General features: G+C 48.8%; 1 protein-coding gene across 1 annotated transcript in view; it reads right to left on the bottom strand.

Annotated features, from left to right (window-relative positions):
• Window positions 1–17,023, bottom strand: part of GTF3C1 (general transcription factor IIIC subunit 1) — a 37,369-nt gene that overhangs the window by 18,445 nt on the left and 1,901 nt on the right. The window contains exons 3-15 of the mRNA XM_061599589.1: window positions 15,223–15,396; window positions 14,426–14,569; window positions 11,841–11,937; window positions 10,885–11,008; window positions 9,015–9,173; window positions 7,070–7,185; window positions 6,641–6,968; window positions 6,064–6,275; window positions 4,200–4,342; window positions 2,608–2,761; window positions 1,701–1,804; window positions 983–1,152; window positions 576–845 (exon numbers count right to left, since the gene is read on the bottom strand). Coding sequence (XP_061455573.1) covers window positions 576–845; window positions 983–1,152; window positions 1,701–1,804; window positions 2,608–2,761; window positions 4,200–4,342; window positions 6,064–6,275; window positions 6,641–6,968; window positions 7,070–7,185; window positions 9,015–9,173; window positions 10,885–11,008; window positions 11,841–11,937; window positions 14,426–14,569; window positions 15,223–15,396 — 2,195 coding nt within the window. The remainder of the gene's footprint in view (window positions 1–575; window positions 846–982; window positions 1,153–1,700; window positions 1,805–2,607; window positions 2,762–4,199; window positions 4,343–6,063; window positions 6,276–6,640; window positions 6,969–7,069; window positions 7,186–9,014; window positions 9,174–10,884; window positions 11,009–11,840; window positions 11,938–14,425; window positions 14,570–15,222; window positions 15,397–17,023) is intronic.

Here is a 17,023-nt window from a genome sequence, read left to right as displayed (position 1 = left end):
CGGGCTGCCCAGGGCCCAGAGCTGCTACTGCTCTGTCAGCTGCCTTGCTGAGCAAAGCTCAGTCATCAGGAGTTCACAGGATACTTCCCACGGATGTGGGCAGAAGACTCAGCCACTCACAGAGGTAGTGAGTGCCTTTTCACAGAAGCACATCGTAGCAGCAGCAGCAGCAAGCAATCTGACAATCCACCTGCCCCTGGACAGACCTGTGAGATCACTTAGACCACCTGGGACTGTTTCAGCTGTGCTACTACACATAGGGCGGTGGCCCAAAAAGGGGCATTTTTCACCGTTGCCTCTGCCCTATGGAATGCCCCTCCCTCTGCTGTACATGAAGCATCATCCATCCATTGCTTCAGACGTCCTGCAATGACATATCATTTTGCCCAGGGTTTCTCTAAGACTGGACCCTGGTGTTACTGAACTCCTGTTTTTATCAATGCTGTTTTGTTGGTGTTTATGCTGTATCTGGTTTTAACACCGTTTTCTTGTTTTGTGTATCTTTTAGATATTAAAAAATATTAAACGGTTTAGAAATGCTTTTACACGAATAAGCAATCCAATTTGCTCTTTACCTGCCGGATCCCCAAGCTCCTTGTCTGCTTCCTGAGCAGCAGGGACGGGGGGGTTCCCCACGCATGCCATTGCGGGCTCCTCGTCTTCCATCACGCCAGGCAAGCTCACATCAAGGTCCTGCAGGCTGCCCACTGGCTCACTGCTGCAGCTTGTCCTGCTCTGCAGGCCATTTAGAGGATGGCCATAAACCAAGTACCAGAGGAAGAGGTGGGCCATCTTCAAGCGAGGCATTTTGGGCAGGAAGCCCAGGGAGCGTCCGAGGCCTGGCACTGAAGGGAAGCAGAGGTTTTGCGTTTGGAAAGCCACACACAGGAGCTGCCGCTTGCCACAATGCACACTGGGAAGCACTAACACTCCTCCTTCCCTTCAGCAGGCTAGAAAGAGCAACAGCAGGAACGGTCTTCACCTGTAACAGGGTGGTAGTTGAATTTGGCAGTGTGCACCTGCTTGCCAGCTGCCTCCGTCTGGCAGGCGGAGGAGCAGCCCTCCATTTCCCTCAAGGGAGCCCCAACTCCAAACTCCTGGCTTCCTTCATCCAGATGCTCCTGGGATGTTGGTGTCTGTGGAATTTTAATCCTGCAGTTAAGAAAAAAAAGGAATTAGACACCAGCTTTAGGAATTTGTAAAGCAGACTCCAACATTTAGTCCCAAGAAACTCCACACTTTGACTGAACTACCAGCTGGGTACGCAGCTCATGCCCAGTGACCAACCTTCCATTCTACACTGGAACCACAAGGTCCCGTAGGTGGTTGGGAAGCACCTCAGAAGCCCCACAACTGAGGGGAGCCTCCTGGGAAGTGGAGAGGAAGGAAGCACCTCACTTGGAGGAAGGAGGGAGAAATGGGGCCAGTGGCGGGGGGAGGAGGGTTCACTTCACCAGCCTGCAGGCAAAATCACGGGGGAAGGGAGAGAGAAAACGTGCAAGAGAGAGAGAGAGAGAGAGAGAGAGAGAGAGAGAGAGAGAGAGAGAGAGAGAGAGAGAGAGAGCGCAAGCTGCCCGGCTCCAGCTCCCTTCTGTTGCTCAGGAGGCTTCATGCTCACAGCCCACCCAGCCCATGGCAGGACCCCCTCTCTTTCCCTCCGCCTGCCCAGGAGAAGAGGGAAGGAGCTTCCTGCAACCTACCTGTTTGCAGTGCTTGAGTTGGAGATTCGGAAGCGCACCTGCTCAATAGCACTTTTCACCAGTGGGTCGCTGGGATTTACCGAGGGGTCAACTACAAACTCAACCTGTCAAGCAGACAAACAAGCACACTTGGGGAGAGGCTAAGCATACGAGGAAGCCAGCAGCCACAATCTGTGGGGTTCATGGCAGTCCTTCCCCACTTCCACCTGTGCTGCTGTTTGGGATATGGGCCACTCCTTGCTTCAGCCAAATGTCATTTGGATTCCTGCGCTGAGCAGGGGTTTGGACTTGATGGCCTTATAGGTCCCAACTCTACTATTCCATGCTGCAAGAAGTCTGTGCTGCAGTCATAGCCCCAGACAGCTTTCTGAGCAGAGGACCAGTTCCAACCCGAGATGAGAGGCAGCTCTGGAAAGAGGCCCCAGCGGGTGGAAATGCCGCCGCTGTGATGAGGTAGAAGCAGCAGGCAAAGTCTTTAGAAAAGAGGCCAAACCAAAATGACTGGCAGAGGAGAGGCCAACAAGGGCATTGGGCAGCTGTTCTCCTCCGTGAGGCTGCACCACCACAGAACACACATACAGGCAACAGACACACAGAGAAAGCAGCTGCCTTCTATTAGGTAGACAACTTGTCCGTCCAGCCCCAAAGTGCAGACTCTGAAGGACAGCACTCAGGACAGGGACTCAGGTGGACTCCTCTCTCATCACTGGGTATCTGAGGAGGAATCTGCACTTGAGCCTTTTGCAGGCGCGCTGTCACTTAAGTTATTTACTAGCTTGAAAGCATTCTCACATCCAAGACCACCTGCATGGGGAAAACTAACAAGTCAGGGGGAAAACAAGGCAGAAAACATCTCCTTGGCACGCTAGCATTCTCGGCAAGGAGACCTTCACTGGCAGGGGAGTACCTTTCTGCTGACACCATCCTGGATAACTGTGGTGCGGTAGAGGCGCAAGAGCCCTTCTTGGGAGAGCTTCTGCACTAGGCGGATGATGGACTTCTTGCAGCACTTGGTGGAGACCCCTTCTTGCTTTTCCTGGTCCATTATCATCTTCTGAAGCCTGCAGCAAGGGACACAACACGATGCTTCTCAGCAGGATGGGGAAGACCACAATCATTTACTGCTTAAATCCTAGTAAATCCTATGAAACTCAAATACACCCAGTCCTTTTCCTTTTGAACTAGGCTGACCGAGTCAATCCAACAGATAGATAAGAATCAAGTAAGTCGAGGGGAAAGTTACAGAGGCTACCTTGGAGGTCCTAGCTTTCAACATCCCACCCAGCAACCTACATTTTGCTTCCAGGACCTCATGACTACATTTCCTTATGTCATTGGTGCCAATGAGCACCAGGACCACTGACTCCTCCCCAGCACCATCTAGGTGACAGGCAGTATCTGCAACCTTTCAGCCAGGCAGGCAGTTCACCCTGCAGTCTGTATGCCCATCTCTCACTCTCACTCTCTCTCTCTCTCTCCCTAATGAGCAAATCACCCATTACCAGGTTCCCTCCTCAGAATGAGAGGATAGCTGATCATCCCCCAAGAATGAGTCCCTTCTAAGGGATCATTTCCCTCTTCCTCAGAGGGACGCTCTCCTTCCCTCATTCTCCATGACAGCAGGGGAACTGTCATCCTGGGAGTGCAACACAGCTATCATGTCCCTGAAGGTCTCATCCACCAACCTCTCTGCCCCTCTCAGCTTTTCCAGGTCAGCCACCTTAGCCTGAAGGGAACAAGCTTCTTCCCAGAGTCAGGAGCTCCTTGCACTGAGGGCACACCCACAACTTCTGCCCAACACAGAGACAGTCATACGTGACAGACAGTGCAAAACACTGGAAAGCCCCCCCCCCACTCCTGCTGGCTTCCTAACTGTATCATTGCTTTGCAGTTTACTGAGTTACTAGAATTTGAAACCTAAGCTCCCAATAAAGTACAAAAATGAAACAGGGAGACACCCACCCACAGCAGTTTATGAAGTAGGTGATGCTGCACAAAAGGAAAGAGGCAGGCAGGCAGGGAGAGGAAGCCAATTCGGACTCGTTGCAATTATTCTGAGCACAAAAATTGCAAGTATTTATGAGCTGGACAAAAAAGGCTCATCAATACTAAATTAGGAGCTCAAGTCTTCTTGAGGTTTTATGAGAGCTGAGGTGAAAACTCTGCCTCAGGGGAACCGACTAGTTCTGAAGCTTTGTGTCGCAGAACTCATGGAAACACCTTTCTTTGGTCCTTATCCCAGCCATTGGCTGCACAGCTAACCCCACCAGCCAGCTCAGATAACAATGGGAGCTCTGCAGGGGAGGCGGGGGCCATTCCTAGGCAGGGCCACATCCAAGATCTGGCCGGCCCATTATGTCACAAACCATCACACAGACATTCCCACCATGCCAGGGTGGGTCAGACGAGGAAGCAAGCAAATGCGCAATCTCAGGTCCCTGAGAAATCTGCCTTGAGGGCGGGCGGAAAGCAGACACTCACTTCTGAACCTCAACTTACGCAAACAAACTTTCAATCAAGCGAAGGTTTCGGACAGCCTCTATGATGAGGTTCCGACGCTTCAGCAGACGGTAAGTCTCGTGCGATCGCTCAGCACCTGAGGCTCGCCAGCGCTTCTCTCTCTTCTTGTCATCATAACTTTTCTGGCATAGGATGAGAAAACTGCTTGTAAGAGGTCAGGTAAAAACCTGCTTAAACACATAGTACGCCACACTTAGAACAAGGAAACCAAGGGGAGCCCCTCAGTGGTGACCAGATACCATATCAGGTCAAAGCCAGCTGTGTGCTGCTTCCAGATATCCAGTGTGTCCCAAGGGACAGCTGGAGTTAACAGCTCAAACCTGGTACAAGCGGTGGTGCTGGTGGTCCATAAACGTGGGAGAGAAAGTCTGTACTACAGCAATCCATGCTAGAACAGAAAGTGGCTTTACTCTTCAAAATTGCCAAGATTTGCCCTCGTTCAAACTGTCTCAGCTCAGGGGTAAATAAGGAAATTCTCCCCAAGCACTTTCTCACAAATGTCCCACCAACTCTACTCAACTCTCCCCGCAAGTTCCAAAGAAGTGTCATCGCCTGGTTAGCTTAGTCTGGTTTGTCAGCTACAGCTGTTCCTGGACAGAAATAGCCTGACCAGTCCTTGCATTGGCAACCGCAAGGCTGGACTGCTGCTCTATGTGGGGCTGCCATTGGGCCTGGTTTGGAAGCTCCAGCTACTGCAGAATGTGGCAGCCAGACTGCTGATGGGTGCACATGGCCGACAACTTGTGACACTATTGTTGAAACATTTGCACCAGCTGCCCTTCTACGACCAAGCCAGGTTCAAGGTCCTTGTATTAATTTACAACGCCCTGAACAACTTCAGTTCGGAGTATCTTAAGGACTGTCTGAACCCTGATATCCCAGCTCCATCACTCAGATCATCTGGAGGAGTGTCACTGGTTGCCTCCCAAATTGGTGAGGCTCATTACTATTGGCCCACTCCTGTGCAATGCTCTTCCAATGGAAATTCAGCAGGCGCCTTCTGTTCTATCACACACTCGCTGAAATCTCTTCTTTGCCACCAGGCTTATGCAGACAAATAAAAGCTTTCCATAATAGTCAGCAGGTGATCTTTTGCAATTTGTGTGTGTGTGTTATTGTATTATAAGAATTGCAAACCGCTTTGATATTTTTTATAAATAAGTAATTTAACTTGAAGCCAGGAAAGGGAGGTTTCCTAGTAGCTCGGATAAGTGGCAACACATGTGGCAAAAGGAACGTGGGAACCTGCCGTGTTCAGAGTCAGGCCATTGGCCCTCCAGCTCAATGCTGTCTCCTCAGACTGGCAGCAGTCCTCCAGAGCTTCAGACAGAGGTTCTGCCCAGCTCTTCCTGGAGATGCCAGGGACTGAAACTGGGAACTTCTGTATGCAAAACAGGTGTCCCGCCACTGAAGTAGGCACCTTCTTCAAGGAACAGGGAACACTGGTTCATCTCCTGGACCAGCCCAGAATATGTGCCACCTTCTGGTGTCCACAGCAGCACAGAAACCCCAGGGTTACACCATTGCTTCATTCCCTTATTCCTGTTGTTTGCTCCACCATCTTTCTGAGAGGAGAGCCCACCAACAGTGAGAGTAGCACCAATGAACATGTCCAAGCTGCTCACAGTAGGATTGGCGAGTGAGGCATGGTTAAGCCAAGCAGGCAAACTCTGCTGCACAAGCAGACCAGGTCACTTCCCTCCAGTGGCACCGGTCACCACTGTTGCAGCCCACAGCCTGTGGATGGTTCTCCTCTCCACCACAGACTGTTGAAAAGAACCCCCGTGTGCCAAGACATGCATGCTAATAACAAACACGCAGGACTTAAGCCCAGGACTCTTACTTGGGGTGTTGCAGGCCTGACTTCCTCAACCAGAGCCATATCACCAGCATCAACTGTAAAATGGGCACAATTTGAGAGACCAGTTTCCTGTTTTAGCACATCCAAAGCAGAATCATCAGTTGCCACTTGTTCAGGTAGTTCTTCTGGGTATTCAGAAGGGCACACAGGTGACATCTTCCTTCCCAGGGTCCTTGGAGCTGGCAATTTCTTGGCTAGCATTAAGGAAAAACACAGAGAGAGACATCCAACTGGTTAGTGACTCCACTGTGCAATTTCTGGCCATCTCGAGGTATCCTAACTCCCTTAATGAAGCACAACAGGTTGTGAAGTGTTCCCATCAACCAGGCCACCTAAAAAAAATATGTACAGATGACGTTCTGAACACTCCAACCTAATTAAAAACTCAGTTTCAGTGTCAGGCAATTTCCACAATACCAAACAAATCAGTAGTCCTCCCACCCTTTGTGGTTCTTGGAGATGAAAGCAGGTCAAAGAACCCCTGCCCCAGCCTAACATGGACAATGAGAAAGGAAGTGGTCCTCCTGGCTGAACAAACCCACCAAAGTTCACCCCGCACCTTTCACTGGTGTTGACTGGCACGGACTGCCTCCACCGCCTTGGAAATTGAACCTGACCAGCAACCCTGGGCTGGACTTCCTCGGCCTCACCCCTTCCCTCTCCTCTTCCTCATGCTCCGACTCCGAGAGCAGTGGAGTCTCTTCCTCCGCTGGAGAGAGCTCCTCCCCAGGCAAGGAGTCACCATGGGCTGCTGACACACCAGCCATGGCCAGCTGCTCACTCCGGGCTTTCTCCTGCTCAAACTGCCGGCTGAGGTCACTCTCTCCTGCAAATGTGCAGGTGATGTATTTGGTTGTCCGTTGTCTGCCTTCATCTTCCATGAAGCCCTAAGCAAAGATCAAGACCGTCATTCCCTTTCTTGTCCTGAGCAACTTGGGGGTGTGTGTGCAAAGGGTGGGTTAGCAGCAGAGGCCACTGCAAGCCTCACCTTGATCGCTTTGTATCTCTCCAAGAGGCGGCAAAGCATCCTTGCTTCCAGCTTCCCCACATTCATAGCCGCTCGAAGTTCAGCCTGAGAAATGCCTTTGGTCCCCCAGCTTTCAACTGTGGAGGAGAAGGAGGAGAAGGAGACAACTCTCTCATCATACTAGAGCCCAATGGGGGTCATCCCAGGAAGCTGAATGGTGGGAGGTTCAAGGTGGACAGAAGGACGGACTTCTTCAAACAGCCCAAACTTAAAACTGTGGAATTTGCCACTACAAATTGTAGGGGTAGCCACTGACTGGACTGCTTTAAAAGTGGATGAAACAAATCCATGGAGGCTATGAACGGCTACTAGTCACGCTGGCCATGTGTTACCTCCAGCATGGGAGGCACCTCCCCTCCAGACACCAGTTGCTGGAGACAGGAGGGGGCCACTGTGTTCATGTCCTGCTTGGGGGCTTTCCAGAGGCATCCAGGAGGATCACTCTGAGATTGAAGTAATCTGTGGGAACACTATAAAAAGAATTTATCAATGTAATTGTATCTGTTTTTTATCTGGAAGCCGCCGTGAGTTCCAATTTGGAAAAACGGCGGGGTATAAATAAAGTTAATAATAATAATAATAATGATGATGATGATGATGATGATGATGATGTTTGGATCTTTTTGATCCAGAATTTGTCAGAGTGAAGAAATTGAATGGTTTATACAGCTCCTGACGAGGGCGAATTCTCTGAAACGTGTCACGCGTCATAAACAGTGGGATCCCAGCAGCACCAGTGTGTGTCTCCTTTCCGTTACCTTTCCCTCGTCGCTCCCCCCTTTATTCTCCTGCTTTGGCCACTCTGGGAAACAGGATCCAGCCACAGGGCGCTTCTTACGTAATATGAAGGAAGCTAAATGCCACACGGATCTCAAACAAGCCATAAACATAAATAGGTACAGATTTTTGAAGCAAGGTTAACTAAACACAGCATTTTTGTATATGCAGGGGAGTGGCTGGGGGGGAGAGAAGACCTTCAACTAAAGAGAGGAAATTCAGGCATGATCCACAACCCCCTTCCAGAAAACCTCAGCCATACTTGGGAGCCAGGACGCCGCAGCATCTGTGCAACAGCCAACAATGCCCAGCAGCTGAACTGCGCAGCCGCAACACCACCTGCACAGATCCAGACCTGGGAGAACAAAGAGCAAGGGACTGCAGGGTGGCTGGTTGGGGCTCAGGAGCCACCTGTGACTGCTGAGACAAACTGAAGAATCAGCACCAGCAACCGGCCTGGCTACTAGGCCAACTGATACTCCGCTTCTCAGATTTTCCTGGGATTGATCAGAGGCAGTGATGGCCACTAACTTGGATGGCTTTAAAAGCGGAATACATAAACCCATGGAGGATAAGGCTATCAGTGGCTACTAACCATGACGGCTATACTCTGCCTCCACAGTCAGAGACAGTATGCTTCCGAATGCCAGTTGCTGGGAACCGCAGGAGGGGAGAGCAATGCTCTTGGCCTCAGGTCCTGCTTGCAGGCTTCCCTTTGGGGCATCTAGCTGGCCACTGTGAGGACAGGATGCTGGACTAGATGGGCCTCCTTTGGCGGATCCAGCAGCCGGGCTCTCCATTTGTTCTTATGGGTTGCCTGTGCTGACCCTGGAGGGGGACTGCCTCAGAGCAGCAGGATGACCGATCACACAGAATGCCCGTCTCATGTCTGGCCATTTATTTGGTCACTTCCCAAAGCTAAAAACCCACAACACAGGTGGAGGCAGAGACAGAGTCTTTCACAGAAGCTCTTAGGACAAGGAAGTGGTGGGGCATGCGGCAAACTCAGCTGTTTCTACCATGCAAAAGCGTTTCTGTTCAGCAGCCAAGGAACAGGTGGGTGGGGGAGTGGGAAGAAACCCTTGGGGAGCAGCTGCAGGCCATGGCCCAATCTGGCCGCATTACCTACTTAGCTCATAAGCCTGCGTTAGCATATCCTTCTCATACACAATGTCCACAGGCTGCACGGCTTTGGTGATCATCTCTTCATCGTCATCATCATGGTAATCATCCATCTTCTTCCGAAACTCCTTCACTAACTTCAGACAACGAACCATAACATCAGTTCCTGGGAGTGAATGAATGAGCACACAAACCAGTTCGTTAAAAAACAAAGGGAAACCACTAATGCAGAAAAATGGTAGCTCAAGGCAAAGCACAAAAACAATGCATGAACAATTTAAACATCGGTAGCTTAAAACTTTGAGATAAAACTTGCACATGGAGAGGACTAAGCACAGAACATTATCAGTCTGTGACAAGAGAAACTCAGGACAGAGAGGTCTGCAACAGATGGTATCCACTACCAGCATCAGATAATGGAGCCCCTGAGATACCCTCAAGACTTCCTTTTCATAAGTGACCAGAGGCTCTGCAGCAACACCCGTTTATTAGTCTAAGAGGCTATAAGCACCTTTCAAAGGTATGAGAGGTAGTCAAGCCAAAAGGCAATTCACTGCTCACTTCTGCGGCTAGGAGCGCTTATGCCCAGCTCAAGCTGGTTCGCCAGCTACAGCTTTTCCTGGAGTGGGATAGCCTAGCCCCACCTGTCCATGTTCTAGTGACCTCTTACCTGGACTACTGCAATGCGCTCTGTGTGGGGCTGTCCTTGAAGATGGGTTAGAAGCTGCAGCTAGTGCAGAATGTGATTGCTAGGCTGGCGAGTGGGGCAGCCCAATAGGACGGTGTGTCACCACTCCTGAAAGCACTGCACTGGCTGCCAGAGAGCTACCAGGCCCTATTCAAGGCGTTAGTACCAGCATGCAAAGCCTGAAATGGCTTCGGGCCAAGCACCTAAAAAGTGCCTCTCCCAGGGGAGTCCCTGTTGCTGGTGTTACTGCTGGTGCTGCCTGACTGGCACCGACTTATGACAGGTCCTTCTTGGTGGCCTATTTGTGGTAAAGTGCATCTGTGCCCCTCATTATTAGCACTCAGAAAGAGGTTAAAAACATTCCTCTTCACCCAGGCACTTGGTGGCTGACACATACCGTTCTCAGCAGCCTTGAAGTTTGTTTCTTAAGTTTCTACCCCACCCTTCCTCCCAGAAGGAGCCCATTCACTGTGAAGTATGCGACCATTTAACATACGTCTTTATTTTAAATTGCTTTGTTTTCCTCATTTGAGCTGCTTTAGGAGGAAAGGTGGGATAGAAATTTAAGAAACAAATAATAAACCCACCCCAAGAAATTGTGCTGCGTGTGTGCTCCTGGAGGGAGACGGGACTGGAACTGGCCTTAGCTCGCTGCCTCTAAATGCCAGCCCCAGTTTTAACATTGCTTTTTAAGATGTTTTTCAAGCTCTTTTCAAAAAAGATGTTTTTAACGATGTTTTAATATAGTTTAAAGTCTGTTTTCATGATGTTTTAGAGTGTTTTTGGTGTTATTGTTTGCCGCTCTGGGCTCCTACTGGGAGGAAGAGTGGGATATAAATTTAATAAATAATAATAACAACAACAACAACAACAATGAAGGAGGTAGTCTGCAGCCCCCTGAATACAGAGCAGGGGACAGGAAACAGCAAAGGCCCTCCAGGTATTGTTGGCCTTTAGCTGCCATCAGCACCAGCCAGTATGGCCAATGGTCAAGGATGATGGGAGTCGATCATCACCAGGATGATCCCTGATCTAGGGAGAAGTACTGTTGTGGCAAGGGCTACCATAAGGTCCTTCCTTCACTTGAAAACAGAACAAAAGCCTGGCAAGGCAACAGTTCTGCACACAAATGACAGTGACAAAACAGCCCAACCCACCCCTTTCCAAATGGTGTGCTGCATCCTCTTACCCTTCTTGGTCTTGAAGGGGCCTCCATCAGGGTGAACATCCTGTAATGGAACGGACACAATCTTTCCCAAGCCAGCATTCAGCATATACTGATAGAGACGCTTAAATGTTTTCTCGCAGAGACCCTGTAGTGGTGCAGCAAGACAGAGAGAGCAGTTTTAAGTCCAATCACAACTGCACTTTAGGACAGAATGGCAGGCAAGCTCTTCCACACTAACCCTCATGCCAAGGTAACTGTTTCAATGATATAGAGGTGGGAAATTTCCTACTGCTTAATTTTGCTGCAGGAAGTCTTCAATTTCTAAAGTACACTGTCAATAAAGTTAATTAGGATTCAATCATATACTAAAGATCTGCTGGCTACAGGGGTTAATGGATTCACCAGGAACTTTGCCCCACCAGAGGAAAGACAGATATGACAACGCCATGATTGACACGCCAACAGAATTTCCAAAAGGGGAAGAAACCATGGGCAGCACTCTCTTACTATATCCTATCCCCCTTTAATACACAGCCAGGTCCCCATCAAAAGCATAACATTACAACCCCCGAGACCTGGCACATTTCCGTCCTACCAACTCCCATGGCAAGTTTTTTAGAAAGCTCCCCCCCCCCCGCATCAACAACCACCACCCCCTCATCACCAGGACCAGGGCATAGGATATGGCGTTAGCTCAGTACCAAATTAAAGTATACCACCCACAATATATAAAACCCACACAGAGAAATCATAACTCATATGAAAGGACACATGGCATCTATCTCTAGCCTCATGTTGTGAATGTTTAAGGCTCACAAGGGGGGGGGAATTAATCACAACACATGGGCTGTTCTGACAGAAAGTTCTGTCCGACAGAAACACCTCACCAAAGTCCAAATATCAAGCACCACATGCTCTGATGCACAGAGTCAGGTTTCAGAGAGCTCAAACACATGGAGAAGCAGCCAAGAGCTCACCAGTTCCTCCCTTATGCTTCCCAGCATTTCCATGTGACCAGGCCGCCTGCCCAGCATACTGGAGAGCTTCTCCATAAGGATATCGTATTTGCTCCTCCTACAACCCAAGGAGAGGCAACCGTGAGCAAACATGACAAAGCTTCCTGACAGGCTCCTAGATGTAAGGGGGAATGCCAGCACCTCACCCAAGTTGCGAGCAGTTTATGATACAGTAAAGTCCTTGCCAGCTCTAGAGGGAAGCAGGCAGAGAGGCTGCAGCTAAATGCGGAAGACGCTCCTTCCTTTGGGCTCAACCAGCTCACACGCCACAACCAGGATGGCCATGTGGGGATGCTAATTTAAAGCATAGCTTGGGACTTGGTTACCTTAAGGGTTGCCTGCACCCATATCAATCTGCCTATACCTTAAGTTCTAATTGGGAGGCCCTGCAGAGATGGCCATCTGTAAAAACAAGTAGTGGGGGAGGCACATGATACAGGGCCATTTCAGCAGTGCCCCTTCTTCCCCAAAAATATCTGGTTACAGAATTCTCCCTTGCTAACTTTAAATGGGCCTTAAAGACCCTTTTTATCATCATGGCCTTTGGGGGTTAATCTAGATCAGGTGTGGGGAACTTTAGGCCCAGGGACCAAATGTGGCCCTCAAAACTCTCACTGGGCCACACTCCTCACTGGCCTCACTTTGCACTCTCCGAGTGTAATTGCCTGGCTGGAATGCATCCTTGAACCCTGTAAAATACCTTACTTGTCTGGACAGAGAGAGGTGTGGGAGGGTGGTTAGAAACTACCCTACCATACAAAGGTAAAATTGACATTCATGTTCCACCCCCACCCATTACTGGCATGTGGCCCTCAGAAGGTTGCCCACAAAGGAATGTGGCCCTTGGGCCAAAAAGGTTCCCCACCTTGATCTAGGTCAATCCCCACCCTTTTGGGGCCTGGGGACACATCTGAAAATCTATTGTGGGGACCATCAAAGACCTGAAGCTCAGAAACCCAACCCCTCAAATCACAGGCAAAATATTTACACACACACACACACACACACAGCAAAACCTTCCACCCAACCCCAAAACAAGCAATTTCCACCTTATTAAAAAATAATATAAAATTGGGAGACGCACTGCAGCCTTGGCAGGCATCATGAGGGCATCTGAAGGTGGATGCCACATTGGGGATCCCAGATCTAGGTTATCAGATGCTGTTCTTTAGAGATAGATTGGCTATTTTGTTGGTGTTCTGACTTGAATGTTCCTGGACAAGAGGCTACTGTAAGAACAGAATATAGAAAAACCGACTGGTTCCCCATCGGAAAGGATGTGAGATGGGTGTATTTTATCACCCTATTTGTTTAATCTATATGCAGAACGTATCATACGGAAAACAGAACTGGACCAAGATGAAGGAGGTGTGAAAATTGGAGTAAGAAATATCAATAACTTAAGATATGCAGACGATACCATATTAGTAGCAGAAACCAGTGATGATCTGAAACGAATGCTGATGAAAGTTAAAGAGAAAAGCACAAAAGCAGGACTACAGCTGAATGTCAAGAAGACTAAAATAATGACAACAGAAGATTTATGTAGCTTCAAAATTGATAATGAGGACATTGAACTTGTCAAGGATTATCAATACCTTGGTGCAGTCATTAACAAAAATGGAGACAACAGTCAAGAAATCAGAAGGCTAGGACTTGGGAGGAAAGCTATGAGAGAACTAGAAGAGATCCTCAAATGCAAAGGTGTATCACTGAACACTAAAGTCAGATCATTCAGACCATGGTATTCCTGATCTCTATGTATAGATGTGAAAGTTGGACAGTGAAAAAAATGGATAAGAGAAAAATCAAGTCATTTGAAATGTGGTGTTGGAGGAGAGCTTTGTGCATACCATGGGCCATGAAAAACACAAATAATTGGGTGTTAGAACAAATTAAACCAGAACTATCACTAGAAGCTAAAATGATGAACCTGAGGTTATCGTACTTTGGACACATCATGAGAAGACCTGATTCACTAGAAAAGACAATGGGAGTAGAAAAAGAGATGGGAGTAGAAAAAGAGGAAGGCCAAACAAGAGATGGATTTATTCCATAAAGGAAGCCACAGACCTGAACTTACAAGATCTGAACAGGGTGGTTTATAACAGATGCTATTGAAGGTCACTGATTCATAGGGTCGCCATAAGTCGTAATCGACTTAAAGGCACATAACACACACACACAAATTTGCACATGGCTGTAAACTGCTTTCACAGGCAACTTTGCCTAAAAATCAGTCTAAAGGCCTTTTAACTGAAATAATCATTTGATCAGGGAAGTAGCACTGGAGGCTGTTCAGCCATTTCCTCCCACAACATTTCTCCCATCTAAGTCACACACAAGCAAAGGCACCAGGGGTGGGGGTGAGGAAGAGGGAGGAAGGGGAAGGACCCAGGTACCCCTTTTCCTGTCCTGTGAAGGGCAGGGGGTGCATTTAGACCAGGGGAACAGTGTAGGAGGAAACAACTAAAACATGCCCACCAACCATCACTTTCATGACTTCCTCAGATCATATCAAATGTGACTTTCTGTCTGGCACATACCTGTCAATATGGAAGCGGGTCAGAAGCAAAAGGATGGAGTGCTGCTGGACCCCTGTTGGCAACCTGATCACGTGGGACTGCATTGTGATGAGCCCATTTCTGTCCAGCACTTTTCGGTGATAGTGAAGCTTCCCAGCATCCACCCTAGGGTGATATTTACAGCGCTTATTAAAATTAAGTTAAAAGGAGACAAACCTTGTCTGCTTGCCAGAAGCACCACACCCTAAGCCTACAGAAGACAAACAAGGACACTGTCAGAATCTGCATCTCTGGCATCTTGCTGGGCACCAAGTAAGTTTCTTAAACTATGTTACGTTAAGCCTGCTTAAAATTTTAGATGGAAAAAATGGGCTGAACATTCTCCAAGGATGCTTCACCCAAGAGAAACTCATGCCCAGGCAGGCGATCAGTTAGCATTTGCCAAGCTGTGATGTGTTGAAGGGGATGGTCTTGTCTTCAGACCTCTGGGACTGCAATGGAATTGGGTTCTGGATATAGCTCAGGGCTATGGCGTCTCCCCAAAGGCTTTAGGGTGGGGCTCACCTATCATCACAGCAGCTCCATAAAGTACATTCCCAGGCGAAGCAACCTCTAACCTAGCTTGGAAATCCTAGAATAACTGTACGAAACAAGCCAAGGTAACAATAACGCCGTGTTACTTGCTCCAGCCCACAGGGCAAGTCATCCTCTCCAAGCCAGTGGGGAACGTCTGCCCATACATCACCCCTCCTGCCATTGCAGCTTTACAGATGGAGCCAAAATGAACTACTGTAAAGGACTGAAGTCTGGGCACTTACTTAAAAGCTGCACTGAGGTCTCTTTGCAGCTCTCCCTGCCATCGAGCACGCCCCAACCGCTCCAACATGCAGTAAGAGAAGTCAGGAAGTTTTAAATCTGGATCCCCTTCCCAGCCTATTAGCGTTCTGTGGCGGAGCATCTGAGAGGCAACAATGACCAGTTTCTCTCCCCAGCTGCAAAGCAATAACATGCAGTATAAAAGTCATTTCCCACAATTCCCCAATGAACCACCCACTTTGTGTGCTGCTCAGCTTTGCCTATGCAAGTTTTCCTCTTGGAATCATCCTATGTATACCAGTAACTGTTCAGATTGTATACTCATGGGTAGAATAAACCAAGCCACATGGACACATGTCATGTCATGACCCCGCTCAAACAATGGTCAACTGTTGTCTCCAAGGCGGGGGGCAGCGGAGGTAAAGAAGGGAGGCCTTCTCCTTCAGCACAGTCTTCTTGTCAATATCCTCCTCCCTACTCCCCAAAAGACACTGCAAAGTTGATCAAAGATCCAGTGAATCTGGAATGCAGGTGGGTCCACAAGTTGCTTTCAGCATGCACCAGGTAGAACACCCAATGCTCTCTCAGCCGCAAGAGGCTGGAGGAACATGCTGATGGGCCCAACACCCCCACTACTTCCAAGCTACAGGAAGAAGAGTTGGGGATTACTGGAGCAGAGCTAGTAACGAAAACCCCCGGGGGTGGGGGACATTTTTCTTCTGTGGCAGCCTTTTTTCATGGGATAAACTTGGAAGGGGTTGGCAGAGAACAACCTGTTGTTGATTCTTAGCCCAAAACAGGGGTGGCTAACCTGTGCCTCCCCATTATTATTATTATTTAAATTTATTAGCCACCATTCACCCAAAGATCTCAGGATAAGTCACAAGAGTTTTACAATCATTAAGAACAAGTAAAAACAACCTAAAGTCATATCACAAAAAATAGGGTGGGTTCCAAAAATATACAACTCAGGTGTCAAAGGCCAGGGTAAAGAGATGCATCTTCAGCATTTGATGAAAACGGTATAGCAGAGTTGCCAGATGCGCCTCTGTGGAGAGGCAGTTCTACAGCCTGGGTTACCACAGAGAAAGGCCTCTCCCAGCCCCCCCCAATTTCTGATTGTGGTGGAACCACCAGAAGAGCCCCCTCTGCTGATCTCAACACCCAAGAGGCTCTGTATGGAAGGAGGTGGTCTTTCAGATATTTGATGCCTAAGTTGTTTAGGGCTTTAAAAATTAACATGAGCACCTTAAATTGGGCCTGGAAACAGACTGGCAACCAATACAGCTGTTTTAAAACAGGGGTCATATTCGTTCTAAAGGGTACCCCAGTCAATAATTTGGCTGCTGCATTTTGGGCCAGCTGAAGTTTCCCAGTCTTCAAGGGCAGCCCCACGTAGAACAGATTGCAATAATCCAAACTGGAATTTACCAGAGTACGGAGTACAGAGGCCAAGTCATCCCAGTCCAAAAGGGGCTGAAGCTGGCAAACCAGACAGGGCTGGGAAAACACACTCCTAGCCACCAAGTCCACCTGAGCCTTCAGTGAGTGTGGAATTCATGAGCTGTGGACCTGTTCCTTCCGGGGGAGAGCAATCCCATCCAGAACAGGCTGTCTCCCCACCTCCTGGACATGAGAACGCTGGAGAAATAACACCTCTGTCTCTTCAGGATTCAGCATCAATTTATCAGCTCACATCCAGCCCATCACCACCTCCAAGCACCAGTCTAACACATCAACTGCCTCTCCCAATTCAGAAGGAACAGAGAGAGAGAGCAGGATGGCATCCGCATATTGACAACA

This window comes from Rhineura floridana, chromosome 17 (assembly GCF_030035675.1).
Source record: "Rhineura floridana isolate rRhiFlo1 chromosome 17, rRhiFlo1.hap2, whole genome shotgun sequence".
Classification (NCBI taxonomy): Eukaryota; Metazoa; Chordata; class Lepidosauria; order Squamata; family Rhineuridae; genus Rhineura; species Rhineura floridana.
This window is presented reverse-complemented; position numbering and strand designations above follow the sequence as displayed.